The sequence below is a fragment of the Mastigoproctus giganteus genome, chromosome 7, assembly GCF_048544385.1.
Source record: "Mastigoproctus giganteus isolate SK-2022 chromosome 7, ASM4854438v1, whole genome shotgun sequence".
Taxonomy (NCBI): Eukaryota; Metazoa; Arthropoda; class Arachnida; order Uropygi; family Thelyphonidae; genus Mastigoproctus; species Mastigoproctus giganteus.
In genome coordinates, this window is record NC_143581.1 from 43,316,990 (window position 1) to 43,332,889 (window position 15,900).

The window sequence follows — 15,900 nt, forward strand, 5'->3', positions numbered from 1 at the left end:
ATTCAAAGAGGGTAGTTAGGTTAATTAAAGACTCATCTCTAACAGAGTCTTTCCACTCTGTCTCACAGATGTTCTGTTTCTGCTGCATGCCTTTTCTGTAGATACTTCCATGGGCACTGTTCTTCTGAATTGGTTTCTATAATTCTCTCTCTCTCTTTCAAAGCAGTCCAAACATGTGCTGTTTGGACTGCTTTGAAATTACAGTAAAAAGGATATTGCCACCAGTCAATATCCTTTTTACTGTCCAACTTCAAACTCACAAAACCGACTTTTCTTCCTCATTTATTCACTCAGCTGCCATTTTCTGGAAGAACCTTACTTCATTCGTATTTCCTGAAAATTACATTATACAGAAGTTCAAGTCTAATTTCAACAAATATCTTCTTTTGTCTTCTCAACTTCCAATCCATGCACTGTGCTAAGTACTGTAGGTTCTAATACTTGCATTTGGGGTTTTCATAAAAAAAAAAAAAAACCCTAAAAATAAGGAAAGTCAGCTGGGACTTAATATTTTCATTATAATGAAATTGTCGTTAAAATGTTATTTGTTCTAATGGAATTTTGCTATACTGCAATATTTTATTACTGAAGAAGCCTTATGTATACTGTTGAAACATTTATTTCAATATAATTTTATTTATTTTATGTAAGTTATGTGTTCTCATGGATTATCATGTTTGTTTTATTATTATTTTTAATATCCTCATCATTGAGATATAGCGTTCAGTGTTTTGAATTGTTTGATTTTTGTAGAAATATTGTTTTTAATTTCAGAGAATTCAAATATCACCTTTCAGAATTCACTATATTTTTATTAATATTTAGTGAATCCTGGCGCTAGGGATAGACTAGTTCAAATCACTGGACCTAGTGAGGACTGCATTAGGTAAGTTGTATTTGTTTCTTTTGCAGTGCTCTGTCATTAATGTAAGGAAGAGCTCTATTATCAGATATCTAATAAATCAGGCAATCATTAGATTGCCTGATTTATTAGATATCAAGCAATCTAATGATTGCCTGATATCTAATCATTAATAAAACTTGACATATTTTTTCTCCTAATTTTTTTTTTCTCATTTAGTTACGTGTCAGGTATATGTATCCAGGTTTTTTTGAAAACAGATTTTTCTTTCTTGGGTTGAATCTGATTGCACTGGCAGAATAGTTATAATCCTGAATTATATTTTCAATAAATGCTTCTGAATTATAAATACATGGAATTTATAATCCTTCTGGATTATAAATTCCATGAAACAAAATGAAAACAAGTATGAGAAAATAAACAATTTTGGCTATGAGAAAACAAACAATTACAATCTATTTTGTTATGGGTAAGAGATTATAAGTGATAATGTGGTATTGTCATTTAAGAAGAAGAAGAAGAAGAACTCTTTATTGCATACAGAAGGCACATTGCTTTACACAATACCCTTCACAGCTACAAGACAGGGATTTACATAAAAATATATCTCTTATAACTTGCGAGTGATATTTTATAAACTAAGAATGTAGTAGATGATAAGTAACAATGAAACTTGGACTCTGTCTTTATAATAAAGTGTCAGAAGATTGTGGACATCTCTGCTGCCATCTTGATGCAGAGGAACTGGATTGATTGAGAACTGTGAGAAACTGTATTGATTCTGTCCGATTGAAAACCCAAAAAATCTTTAATATCTCCTCCAAAAATGTTTGGAAATACTCTAAATAGAAAAACAGCCCTTAGAATTTGTGAAATGGATCCAACTCATAAGAATCGCTAAGGCTTCACCACCGATATTGATATCTGGGAAAGTTACACCAAATACTGAAAAATCTGCAGTGTTTCTATGTCATTTGCCGCAAGATCCTACAAAATGTTATCCTTCAGATACTAAGAATGCTTTTTTTTGTACTAGATGCGATTCAGAGAAATATAGAAAGGATTGTAATTGTTCAGCTCAGCTCTTCTAACATTGAATGACTTAACAGCAAATGCAGAAGTTGATGAAAAAATAAATCATGCATTTCTGGTAGTATCCAAGTTTATATTTCTTGATGTGTAATTGTGATTTAAAAACTGCTATTGCATAGTTATGCCTACTTTTCACGTTCTGTCTAATATCTAATTGAATTAAGGGTGATGATATGACCTCAGAATGATTAACAAAGTCTTAAGTGGCTCTCTTCTTAAAGTTTAGGATAAGCCATAACAGTTTTTCTAACATTATTTTCAACGAAAAGCATTAATCATTGTAATTAAGTCTTAATGGTAATAGAAACATACTTAAAAAAAAAAATGGGTGGTTATTATTCTTTATTGCTGATGCAACTATTATTTAAAATATCAGTGGTGACTAAGGCGCATTTAGGGCTAGAGCCTCAAGCTGCGAACAAATTTAGACTATGTATATAAAGTGCTTAGCATCATAATACACAGCCATTTCTGTATAAACAGAAAATTTTTAAGGTGGCATCGTTTTAGGTTATATCTCATATTGTGAATACCTTCACAACGAGTTGCCATGATATTGCACTACTTCGAATAAGTAACGCTTCACCTAAGGAGAAGACTAGTGTTACTTATTCTCAGATAGGTACCACCACCACCCAGACAGCACTGTTTCAGGGCTATTTGGCCCTTCGTCAGTGAGTGGGTAGGTACCCAAGTGATGCAATGATGGCAAAAACAGTTATGAAGTATAACTCCACAATATGAGAGATGCCTGATGGTGTATGATGTATTTAGACTAAGGCGCATTTAGGGCTAGAGCCTCAAGCTGCGAACAAATTTAGACTATGTATATAAAGTGCTTAGCATCATAATACACAGCCATTTCTGTATAAACAGAAAATTTTTAAGGTGGCATCGTTTTAGGTTATATCTCATATTGTGAATACCTTCACAACGAGTTGCCATGATATTGCACTACTTCGAATAAGTAACGCTTCACCTAAGGAGAAGACTAGTGTTACTTATTCTCAGATAGGTACCACCACCACCCAGACAGCACTGTTTCAGGGCTATTTGGCCCTTCGTCAGTGAGTGGGTAGGTACCCAAGTGATGCAATGATGGCAAAAACAGTTATGAAGTATAACTCCACAATATGAGAGATGCCTGATGGTGTATGATGTATTTAGACTAAGGCGCATTTAGGGCTAGAGCCTCAAGCTGCGAACAAATTTAGACTATGTATATAAAGTGCTTAGCATCATAATACACAGCCATTTCTGTATAAACAGAAAATTTTTAAGGTGGCATCGTTTTAGGTTATATCTCATATTGTGAATACCTTCACAACGAGTTGCCATGATATTGCACTACTTCGAATAAGTAACGCTTCACCTAAGGAGAAGACTAGTGTTACTTATTCTCAGATAGGTACCACCACCCAGACAGCACTGTTTCAGGGCTATTTGGCCCTTCGTCAGTGAGTGGGTAGGTACCCAAGTGATGCAATGATGGCAAAAACAGTTATGAAGTATAACTCCACAATATGAGAGATGCCTGATGCCTGAGAGATGCCTGATGCCTGAGAGATGCCTGAGGTATTCACAATATGAGATATAACCTAAAACGATGCCACCTTAAAAATTTTCTGTTTATACAGAAATGGCTGTGTATTATGATGCTAAGCACTTTATATACATAGTCTAAATTTGTTCGCAGCTTGAGGCTCTAGCCCTAAATGCGCCTTAGTCTAAATACATCATACACCATCAGGCATCTCTCATATTGTGGAGTTATACTTCATAACTGTTTTTGCCATCATTGCATCACTTGGGTACCTACCCACTCACTGACGAAGGGCCAAATAGCCCTGAAACAGTGCTGTCTGGGTGGTGGTACCTATCTGAGAATAAGTAACACTAGTCTTCTCCTTAGGTGAAGCGTTACTTATTCGAAGTAGTGCAATATCATGGCAACTCGTTGTGAAGGTATTCACAATATGAGATATAACCTAAAACGATGCCACCTTAAAAATTTTCTGTTTATACAGAAATGGCTGTGTATTATGATGCTAAGCACTTTATATACATAGTCTAAATTTGTTCGCAGCTTGAGGCTCTAGCCCTAAATGCGCCTTAGTCTAAATACATCATACACCATCAGGCATCTCTCATATTGTGGAGTTATACTTCATAACTGTTTTTGCCATCATTGCATCACTTGGGTACCTACCCACTCACTGACGAAGGGCCAAATAGCCCTGAAACAGTGCTGTCTGGGTGGTGGTGGTACCTATCTGAGAATAAGTAACACTAGTCTTCTCCTTAGGTGAAGCGTTACTTATTCGAAGTAGTGCAATATCATGGCAACTCGTTGTGAAGGTATTCACAATATGAGATATAACCTAAAAAGATGCCACCTTAAAAATTTTCTGTTTATACAGAAATGGCTGTGTATTATGATGCTAAGCACTTTATATACATAGTCTAAATTTGTTCGCAGCTTGAGGCTCTAGCCCTAAATGCGCCTTAGTCTAAATACATCATACACCATCAGGCATCTCTCATATTGTGGAGTTATACTTCATAACTGTTTTTGCCATCATTGCATCACTTGGGTACCTACCCACTCACTGACGAAGGGCCAAATAGCCCTGAAACAGTGCTGTCTGGGTGGTGGTGGTACCTATCTGAGAATAAGTAACACTAGTCTTCTCCTTAGGTGAAGCGTTACTTATTCGAAGTAGTGCAATATCATGGCAACTCGTTGTGAAGGTATTCACAATATGAGATATAACCTAAAACGATGCCACCTTAAAAATTTTCTTTTTATACAGAAATGGCTGTGTATTATGATGCTAAGCACTTTATATACATAGTCTAAATTTGTTCGCAGCTTGAGGCTCTAGCCCTAAATGCGCCTTAGTCTAAATACATCATACACCATCAGGCATCTCTCATATTGTGGAGTTATACTTCATAACTGTTTTTGCCATCATTGCATCACTTGGGTACCTACCCACTCACTGACGAAGGGCCAAATAGCCCTGAAACAGTGCTGTCTGGGTGGTGGTACCTATCTGAGAATAAGTAACACTAGTCTTCTCCTTAGGTGAAGCGTTACTTATTCGAAGTAGTGCAATATCATGGCAACTCGTTGTGAAGGTATTCACAATATGAGATATAACCTAAAACGATGCCACCTTAAAAATTTTCTGTTTATACAGAAATGGCTGTGTATTATGATGCTAAGCACTTTATATACATAGTCTAAATTTGTTCGCAGCTTGAGGCTCTAGCCCTAAATGCGCCTTAGTCTAAATACATCATACACCATCAGGCATCTCTCATATTGTGGAGTTATACTTCATAACTGTTTTTGCCATCATTGCATCACTTGGGTACCTACCCACTCACTGACGAAGGGCCAAATAGCCCTGAAACAGTGCTGTCTGGGTGGTGGTACCTATCTGAGAATAAGTAACACTAGTCTTCTCCTTAGGTGAAGCGTTACTTATTCGAAGTAGTGCAATATCATGGCAACTCGTTGTGAAGGTATTCACAATATGAGATATAACCTAAAACGATGCCACCTTAAAAATTTTCTGTTTATACAGAAATGGCTGTGTATTATGATGCTAAGCACTTTATATACATAGTCAATATCAGTGGTGTTCACATTGATATATCCTAATTCTTGTTAGACTGCTTCTTCATCTGAATGAAAAGAAAATATAAAAATACAGATTTTACCTACTTCAGAAAGTTTTCTTCTAATAAGTTGTTTTTAATTTTTCATAAAGAGTGAGAAGATAGAGAAATGGCACTATCTGATTTGTGTCAAAAATTGAGCATTTAGTATCGCTGTTTTTACTTCCTGTAGAGGAATAAAGATTCTTAATGGAAATTACTTCAAAGATTTGATCATGCAATTCTCCCATAGCAATTATAGATCCAGATATGTTGTTTAGACCTGAGTAGTTTTTTAAAGAATTTTATAAACATAAAGTAGTTCTTAAATCTGTTTTAAATACTTTTCAGAACTAAACAAGCTATACTATACATTTTTAAATAAAAACTGTTCAGGACTGCATATTTTGTGCAGAAGTGCGCGTTAAAAATAAAAACTCTGTTTATATATATTGTTTGTGGTAGTAGCCCCACTATTCAGAATAGTATTTATTTAAATTAACAAAATAAAATAAATGTTAATTGGTTTATTATTATTATATTCGTGTTCACCATTTCTGTGGGGGAATTATTGGCCAATGGCCTTATCTTTAGATTACAAGTGATTATTGTCTTGGTGTTCTCCCCCACCCTTAATTTAAGTCATTGTTTTTTATTCTTGTTTATGTAAAAAAAAAATTAAAATAAATATTAAATAATTTGTACATGCTGTTGTTAAATAATTTGTCAGTAAACAAATGGTGAGAGCCTATACAATATACTTATGAATATTCTACTTACTGTGCATAAAAGAAGTAATGGGATCACTTGTGATACCAGTTGATACGTTGCAAAAAGAGAATCGGTATGCAGAGGCATTCCTCAAACATTGTTTTGAGAGTTTATGAAATTTTACAGTTCAAAATTTTTCAAAGCATTATGTAAAAAAACTAATGCAGTGAGGCATCCCAGATCCATCAGCACCCAGGCTGCCACAACTTTATGAAAATCTCCAGTTTTTGGAAGCTTTGCATTATATATATGCATGAATTTTAATGAACTAAAGAAATGTGTATGTGCATGTTTTAATATATATTGTACATATATCTATATCTTAAAACACACACACTATAATAATTGAAAAGATCAGTTATACAGTATGAAGGATATGAGTGTTAATGGAAAGCTTTTGTACCGATCTTAAGCATGTCAGAATGAAAATGCTTCTCTCTGCAACTAAACAATGAGAATTTATTGTGAAACATTAATTTATATTTTGAGTTCACATTATGGATTAATTAGATTAAGTATTATGGGTTCTTTTTGAAAACTTTGTAAGGCCTCCATAGCCGAGTGGTCAGGAGTGGGAGTGCAGTAGCGCCCCTGCGCTACTGCACTCCCAGACAGGGGCTTGAACCCCTGTCTACTCAAAGAGCGACAGGGTCTTTGAGTAGACAGGGGTTCAAGCCCCTGACTGCTGAATACGGTCGATCTGCCAACCCGCAATGGACCAGCGTGGCAGATTATGGTCCATTTCCCTCAGCATGAATTGTTGAGGAGGCTTCCATCCTGCAGTGGGTTGATAATGGCTGCACTTTACCTTTTACTGGCAATAGTAATGGAATAAATTTAAGTGCTTTGCTTTAAATATGCTAAGGATGAGTGTCACTTTTGTTCCTTTTTAATTTTTGTGATTCATTTAATTTGATTGTTAGAATAACGGAATATCCTGGTACTCAGCAGAACCTTGCCAAATATGACCCTCTAATTGTTACATAAAAAGAAAGGGACATAAAGCATGTCCCTTTCTTTCTATACAGTGATTCTGAATTATTCTGAGCATAAATAAATTATGAATCAGTGTTCTGATAGGGACTGTCCTGTAGTTCTTTTTTTTTTTTTTTTATGTGAACCCCAAACACGAGAGGTATTAGAACCTATAGTACTTAGTACCGTGCTTGGGTTTGAGGTTAAGAAGACGAAAGAAGATATTTGTTGACATTGGACTTGAACTTCTGTAGATTGTAATTTTCAGGAAATACGTATGAAGGAAGGTTGTTCCAGAAAACTGCAGTTGAATGAATAAATGAGGAAGATGAAAAGTTGGTTCTGTGGGTTTGAAGTTGGACAGTAAATGGATGTTGGCTAGTGGCGACACGTGTTCGGACTGTTTTGAAGTTCTGGTGTCTATCTCTGCTGAAAAAAAAGAATGAGCCTCTTGTGGCTTGTCTTTTGCATTGCATCCTCATTGGTTGTGCCTCTTTGATGCATGCATCTATTCATAGTGACAAGACCTCCTAGTGAAACTGTTCCTCCAGATTACGTTTGATGGGACCCGATGCCCACAGCCTAGGTTCTAATCTAACACTACGAATGTAATGCACTTGTTTTGCACTGCAACCTGCATCAGTGCATAGCACACGCTTCTTGATTAAACCAGGGTTCGAGCCCGTCACCACCAAATACGGAGGATGCGGAAAGGTCAGGGAATGACCACCGCATATCCCCAGAGCAATATGGCCTTAGTTACTAATGCTCCTAAAAACCAAATAACAAACAAACAAACAAGCACTGTAACCTGTGAAAATTTGAAAAGAAATATGGTGTTTGATAGGTCTAGATTCAATATGCCAGTTTTTATCCTGCAGGATGGCTCACCTGGGATACCTGCAAGGATTAGCTATGGTAATGCTGTGGTGTAAGGGACAGGATTCAAGCTTCATTTATATTGGGCTCTGGGTAGTGGGCTCCCTGGTAGACGGAATGGGTGTAGCCTGGGCACTGAACCAAAAAAAATCTTGATAATGTAAATCCTTCTGGAACTTCAAAAAAGTCTATGTTATGTTAGTTTGTGTTCAGAATTATTATTATTAATAATTCAGAATTATTACTAATCGCACAATTCCTTGCTCAACTTAAGCAGACATAATCTCCTTGCTCCAGAGGAAGAGTGCCACGTCCACATTGAATAAAATATAGATAATCCACAAGCATTACTTCAGGGAACATCAGCACTTCTAAATTCCAAAAGAATCATATTTCAGTCATTCTACTATCCAGCAAAATGTGTATGGATGTCTGTACAATTTGAATGGAAAGTAATGAACAAACTAAACTCAATTGTGTATATATATATATATATATATATATATATATATATATATGTATACACACACACACACACACACACTGCAATCTTCATTGTAATGTAGTTAATCATACAGCACACTTTCCCACTGTTGTAACAAGTGCCAGGGGTAATAAAATGCTGTATTTAAACTCTACATGACCACTAGGTTAGAGGAGTTTACATTTAACCATTTCAACAATGAATGCAATTGTTAACCATATTTAGCAGTCATGTGGGCTTGAACCATGATCCACTCTCATGTACTAGTGAATGTTGTGCTTGATCCATCGGTTATGTTGGCCCAAATATGCTATGCCCGCCACTCTCTATAATTTAAATTAAGAAACAAAATGTGAATGCCTTTCAATTCTGACAATTGATGGGGCTAAACCAAATGCAAATGAAAAAATTAATTTTAAACTTTTTCAGTCATTCCCCTTTGGGTAGAGAAATTGCTTGATAAAGTTTGTCGTCTTCCCTTGATTTGTGTTTTTTCTGACCCACTCTTTTCTCTTTAGTTTGAATGCACATGATCATCCCACATTTTCTTCATTATTTTAACTCATTCTTTTTGGTTATCTTAATGAAGTTTATTATAAATTGTTTTATCATGGCTGATATATAATAACTGATTTATTTATGTTAATTCTGTTTTTTATAATTTGGTTTTGAAGGTAAATTTGCATATTTGTGTTTGGTTTAGACCTATTGAATGGAGAAACTGACATGTAAATTTGCGATTTACTTGTTGCATTTGTTTATCTAAACTATAGGAGTCAGTGGCTATATATATATATTACATATATTTTTGAGTTTAGTTTGTTTGTTACCTTCCATTTTATGTTCAGATTGGGTAGGAACATCAGCTGACATTTTGTGGGATAGCAGTCGATGACTGAAATATGATTCTTTTGGAATTCACAAATGCCGATGTTCCCTGAAGAATTGGTTCTTGCAGGTCTTCTGTCTTTATTTTATTTTATTTTATTTCATTTGGATGTGGCATTTATCCTTTGGTGGGAGAGAGGGTGTGGCTCCTCCTTGGGTGGGAAGTCATGATTTACACTGCTAAGGGTGACTTCCACTTTAGTTTCTTGTTTTACTTTTAAGAATTATTTAATTTGTCTTGGATACAAAATCATGTTTGTCTTTGTACCAAGCTATTCAGAATTTGTGATTCAAAAAAATTTATTTTTCTTGAGTGGACAAATGGGGTTCCCAGACTTCATAAGTTTTGTGTTCACAGTTGATGAATTTTTTCTTTCAAACAAAAATATTAAAACAGAGATAAAGGCACTGAAATAAAGCAAAGAAAAACAAGCAAAACATTAATTGTGACAAAATATGGGTCTTTTACCATCATACTTTTTCACTCATATAGCTCAAGTAAAAACATAAACCATCCTTTTCTTTCTAATCGATACATAAGAATTTCCTTAGAAAATACAAATTCACCTTGTTACATACAGGCAAACTAACATGCAATAATGCAATATCATAATTCTTAATCTGTTACAGATAATGTGTTAAGTCAATTCTCACATTTAAAACAATAGAAGAGTCTGTCAGTAAGTATTCTTGCAAAACAGGTTTTCCTTCAGATAAAAAAATTAAACCTTTTATTATTTTATTTCTCTGTAGAAGGAAATCTATCTATCTATTTTGAAGACCTGTTGCATTCATTTGTTTAATGTCAGTAAAAAAAAAATAGGTACATACCTCTAAATTTAAAGCATATAAATTATGAGGGGAGAGAGAGAGAGAGAGAGAGAATATTGCATAATTTTATTAAAAACCCAAATCAGTGATTTTCTATATGTTCTTTCATTAAAAATATATCTTTTATGAGAATTCATGAGGTTATGAATGGTGCATTTCCAATATTACGTGAAACACTTCTGTTAAAACTGTCTGTGATGAAATTCAATGTGTTCCATGTGTATTGGCTCTCTGATACTCCTGCCCTCTCTTTATAATTTTTAACCCTTTTCATTCAATTGATAACCCAAAAAATTTCCTTTACCGGTTTATCTGGTAAACGAATTTTATTGGGACACATTCATGCATCAAGTTCATGTTGCATCAAACAGTACATAGCAGTCAATGGCACTGTCCAGTATTCTTTGAATAGCGAGCAACTGTAACAATAATAAAGCTTATCCATATGTAAACTAGATTTATTTCATTCAGTAACAGAGTTTGACATCAGGTATTACAGTAACATAAAATAAAAAAAATTCTGAATTAAAAGTCTTCATAAGCAATGTCTATTAGGCTTAACAAGAATTTGTCCTATCCTGACTTCTTTGTAGTAATTTCTAAAAGTCTGGCTCACAAGTAGCTATTGATAATGTTGCTTTGGGATAAATCCTTCAGCATGATGTGGAAGCACTCAGTAATGTTGTTCTGTATGTTTCTGATTAAACATTAGTAAAAATGGATATCAGAGACATGGTGTCACTCAGCTATAAGGGGGTGCAGAATTTGAATGTGGAGAGGGCAATGTATACAGAAAGGACAAAGTATTCTTGTATTATAGGCAGTTTCCAGGGTTCCTCCTATACACTGCTGATGCATCTGACAGGGCATTTGCCAAGGCCAGCAAGTGTGTGTAAGTGTAGATGTGTGTAGTATGTGTGGGTTCTGTTGAGTGCTGGCACCTGGCAAATTTGCGAATTTTCAGCCGGGGGGGGGGGGAGACACCTGGTTCCCTGCTTTCTGACCCTCATCCTTTTCCATGTGGAGGCACCCCAGGGTTTGCTAATTAGGGAAGAAACTTATTGGCGCCAAAATGGCAAATCAAGAATTAAAGAAGGGAAAAAAGGAATTAGTATGATAAGCATGGGATGGAAGGGGAGGAAAAGAAACAAAGTAGGAGATGAAAGTGGAAGGCATCTCCTAGAAATAGGAAGAAATATTTAGTAAAATTTATAGTAGGTTACTAGCGAACAGTTAACATAATTTTCATAAACTATACATCAGAATGTGTTAGACTGCCTAATCAGCAGTAGTACAAGAATCATTGGTGTCAAACGTCTTGAGACACAATCAATATTATCCAATACAATTTCATATGGGATAAACAGCCACCAAACTAGCAGCACGAAAAGAGTTGTCACACAACCGGTGACAATAAACATAGGGTTACCTTACCCTCATTAATTTAGAATCCAACCAGGATGATATCTAATCAGTCTCATTCTAAAACATTAAGTTAACTGTAGTATCATCCAACTAGGAAAAAGGAGCCCTGATCTAAAATTTTAAGATCTAAAAGTTTAAATTAGACTATGTCAATCTGCCACCCAAGCAGATAAATCTGAACAAGTCCAGATTATCATAAAACAGCATATAGAACTTAATTCCTTAATTCTAAGCAATTAACTAACTAAGCCTATGGCAAAATCACACACAAATTGTTATTGACAATTGATCCACAAAAACATCAGGAAAGTAAACTGATCTAGGTCCAACCATGTTAAAACAGAGCCAAGCTCACAAAGCTCTGAACCCAAGCAGATAAATCTGAACAAGTCCAGATTATCATAAAACAGCATATAGAACTTAATTCCTTAATTCTAAGCAATTAATTAACTAAGCCCATGGCAAAATCACACACAAATTGTTATTGACAATTGATCCACAAAAACATCAGGAAAGTAAACTGATCTAGGTGCAACCATGTTAAAACAGAGCCAAGCTCACAAAGCTCTGAAGCTGGTTATCAATATTTACAATTATACAATATGTTCAAAACAACAGTCTGTCAAGAACATAACATATTTGCAGTTTATAACATATTCAAAACAGCAACTTATCTGAACAAAACAAAATCAGGTGTTCAAAACAACAGCCTGCTAAGAACAATAGAAAGTTCAGGACCAATGTCAAGATTCCATGACACAAACATAGAATCAGTGCAACATTTGAATATCAGATGTTGCACTGTATGCCACAACTACACAATGGAGAAGCAACCAATCCTAACAGAAACAATTTAGAGTTTAAACTACCATGTCCTAATATCAAACCCTAGAAAATAACTTGTTATGTGCAAGTTCAGTGAAGAATTAATTAATTCTATCACAATTCAGAAATGCAACTAGGACATGAAAAGTTCAAGGCACAAGATGAAGTCTCCCACAAACCATTATGTCAGTTCCAATAAGCCTTTTCCTTTGCTTGAAAACCTTGTTGGCATACTTTGCTAGTGCAAGGTAGTGCTTTCTTGCATCATTTGCCACTTCTAATGCTGACTTTCTTCATTCTTTTAACTGTGACTACTCTGGAGGTAGCCAATTCCAGTGCTTACTGTTATACTTTAACCTTACCTGGGTGCTAGGTATATTGCTGTATAATGTTATTCAATTTCTTGTATATTCTTGGAGATACTCACTTCATTGGGTTTTATGGTAGAGAAAGAAACCTGAATATATAGATATGCTTAGATTTTTGTTGTTTAAGTTTCTCTATTCTGTTTTATTATCTGAGAAATTTACTTATTTCTTTATATAGTCGTGCTAAAGACCTAATTGAAGACACTATTAGAAGAAATGCTTCCCCAGTCCGTGTGAGTAGTACTTTAATACATTGTAATTAAGTTGATGAAGGAAGGAATGTTTTACTTGGTTATAACTTAAGTGTACTTATAAATGTGCTCTAATCTTGCAACTTTCATAGCAAAGGTTGCAGTATTGTGAAAATGATTTATCCCTCATATCATGCTAATTTATACTCTATTTGCATGTATGGTGATCTTTCAGTTTATGAACTTTCAGTCTTATGAACAAAAATTTTTGACATTGCAGTTTGATTTGTGAATATACAAGGAAGAGGCAGACTGGCCATAAGACTTACCAGGGAAACCTTGGTGGGCCAGAGGCCAGTGGTGGCCGGTGTGATTTTGGCCATAAACAATATAGCCATAAGCACTAGCATGAAGTCGCTACAAGTTTTCCCAGTTAAGAATTTTTGACCTAGTCTGCCTCTGATACAAGGTGTAGCTATTAAAAAATGAGGCTTTTGCAATAAAACAAATATAATGAAATATTTCATATGTTACAACTTATTGCTTTCAAAATAAGTGCCTTGAGCTTGCACACACTGTTCTATATATTTCTTCCAAGTATAGGAACATCTTCTGTAAGCCCTTTTAATGCTTGGTCATTTTTTTGATGTGAAACATTTTTGCTAGTGCCCACAACCGAGTAAATCTGCTCAGTCATGAAAAATGCATCACAGAAGTGACGTCATCTGCAACTTCTGCCAGAGGTGCAAGATCCAAGCCAATAGCTTAATTACCCACTTAATTGTAGCCATTTGTTGAACAGTATGATTGCAACAATACAAATATTTGTCATATATGACTATAACAATACAAATATTTGTCATATATGACTATAACAATACAAATATTTGTCATATATGACTATAACAATACAAATATTTGTCAACAATTTCCTTTTTTGGTCTTGCATTTTCGTTACATTCCATTGTTATTTCGTAATCAATATATACAAATCAAAATACCTAAAAGAAATACGAAGGATGTTTCACATAGAATCATCTAGCTGCACTTGCTCAGCACATGTGCTTTTTTTTTTTCTTTTTCTTTTTCTTTTTTTTCTGAATGTCTTTAAAGGACTAAAAATGGGTTCCCTCAAGTACACTTAAATTTAGGGAAGAGAAAACAAGGGGCAAGTCTGGTGACAGTGCTTTTTTTCACACACAGATTTGTTTTTCATCCAGAAACTGATGAACAAAGAGCAGGTTGTGTACTGGAGCATCCAACAATCTCACAATTTAGGTCTCTTCCTTGAAATTTTTCCCTGTAGCCTTGCCAGAAATTTAATGTAGTATGTTTGATTGGCAGCCTGATTTGGTGGGTTGTATTCAGCTATAATAATTCCTTGAGTATCAAAGAAAATGAGGTGCAATGTTTTTCATTTTTGATTTTGATAGTCTTGCTTTTTTTTGTCTGGGGGATTTTGTCTTTCACTGCAATGACTATCTTTTAGTTTCTTGGTTGTACTGGAACAACCAACTTTCTTCACAGGTAATTACAGTATTCAGAAAGTGTGGATTTTCTTCAATTTTTTTCAAAACATCATCACAAACTTCTAATTTTTTGATTTTCATTCAAAAATTTTGGTGCACGCTTTTCTCATGTCAGAATTTTCATTTAATACTTATCTATTTCTTTGTCCATGTTGAGTTCTGATGCAACCATTCTAATGCTTAAATGATGATCACTAGCAATTAATGTCCTTACCTAGTCTACATTTTCATCAGTTTTCATGGATACTGGATGGCCTGGTCATTCATTTTAGAAGGAAGAATGTCTTCCACATTCTTCCTTCTAAAAATCTTTTATGACATTCAAACATGCGAGCTCTTGACATAATTCTTAACTTTCAGTTTGTTTTCTTTAGTTTGTTAAAAATATGATGTAATATTAGGTGGATTCATTGTTCAGTTCTTTTGTTTATCATTTTTCCAGCAAACTCCAAAAACAAGGTAATGAAAACCTGTCTCACTGCAAAGTGAATGAGCATGTTGGAACGTGACTTAGCAGACAGCTAGGGAAAGGTTCAAGGTCAACCACTATGCCTTTGTTTCACAGGTGGCATGGTGCATAGTGGCTGCATGTGCAGTCTTGTTATATTTAATACCACACCTCATATGATTCAGTCTTATAAACTTATGCTCAATTTCAGCAACTTCATAAGAGATGTAAAGGTGCAGTAAATCACTAATAAGATGCTGTGCATCTCTCTCTCTCTCTCTCCTTCCCTCCCTCCCCCTTCGTTTTTACTATTCAGCTTTACCCACCTAATGTATAAATCATTCTTGGGTTATAATTTCTCAAATGTATTATCTTATTTTGTAGGAGGATTAAAACATCCTCCATTTCTCCAACTATCCACGAAGCTTGTCTAAATTCATTCAGATGTCCAGCCTGACTTACATTGTTACCCATTCTCTCAACTTTCATATCATCTGCATATTTCAATATTACACTCTCTGTTCTTTCAGTATAAATAAATGTATAATAAATGCATCAGCAAGTAAGTTTTAAATGATGTTCACCAAATGAGAATGAAACCGAAAAGTTAACTGACAGTATGCCTCTATTGGCTAACAGAGTTTGATAACTAGATGATAATTTTAA

At 34.9% G+C, this 15,900-nt stretch overlaps 1 protein-coding gene across 4 annotated transcripts in view; it reads left to right on the forward strand.

Annotated features, from left to right (window-relative positions):
- Nucleotides 1-15,900, forward strand: part of mxt (Eukaryotic translation initiation factor mextil) — a 322,652-nt gene that overhangs the window by 146,494 nt on the left and 160,258 nt on the right. For all 4 annotated transcript variants that reach the window (XM_090377627.1, XM_090377628.1, XM_090377626.1 and 1 more), the window contains 2 exons: nucleotides 826-886; nucleotides 13,245-13,299. In XM_090377627.1, coding sequence (XP_090233753.1) covers nucleotides 826-886; nucleotides 13,245-13,299 — 116 coding nt within the window. The remainder of the gene's footprint in view (nucleotides 1-825; nucleotides 887-13,244; nucleotides 13,300-15,900) is intronic.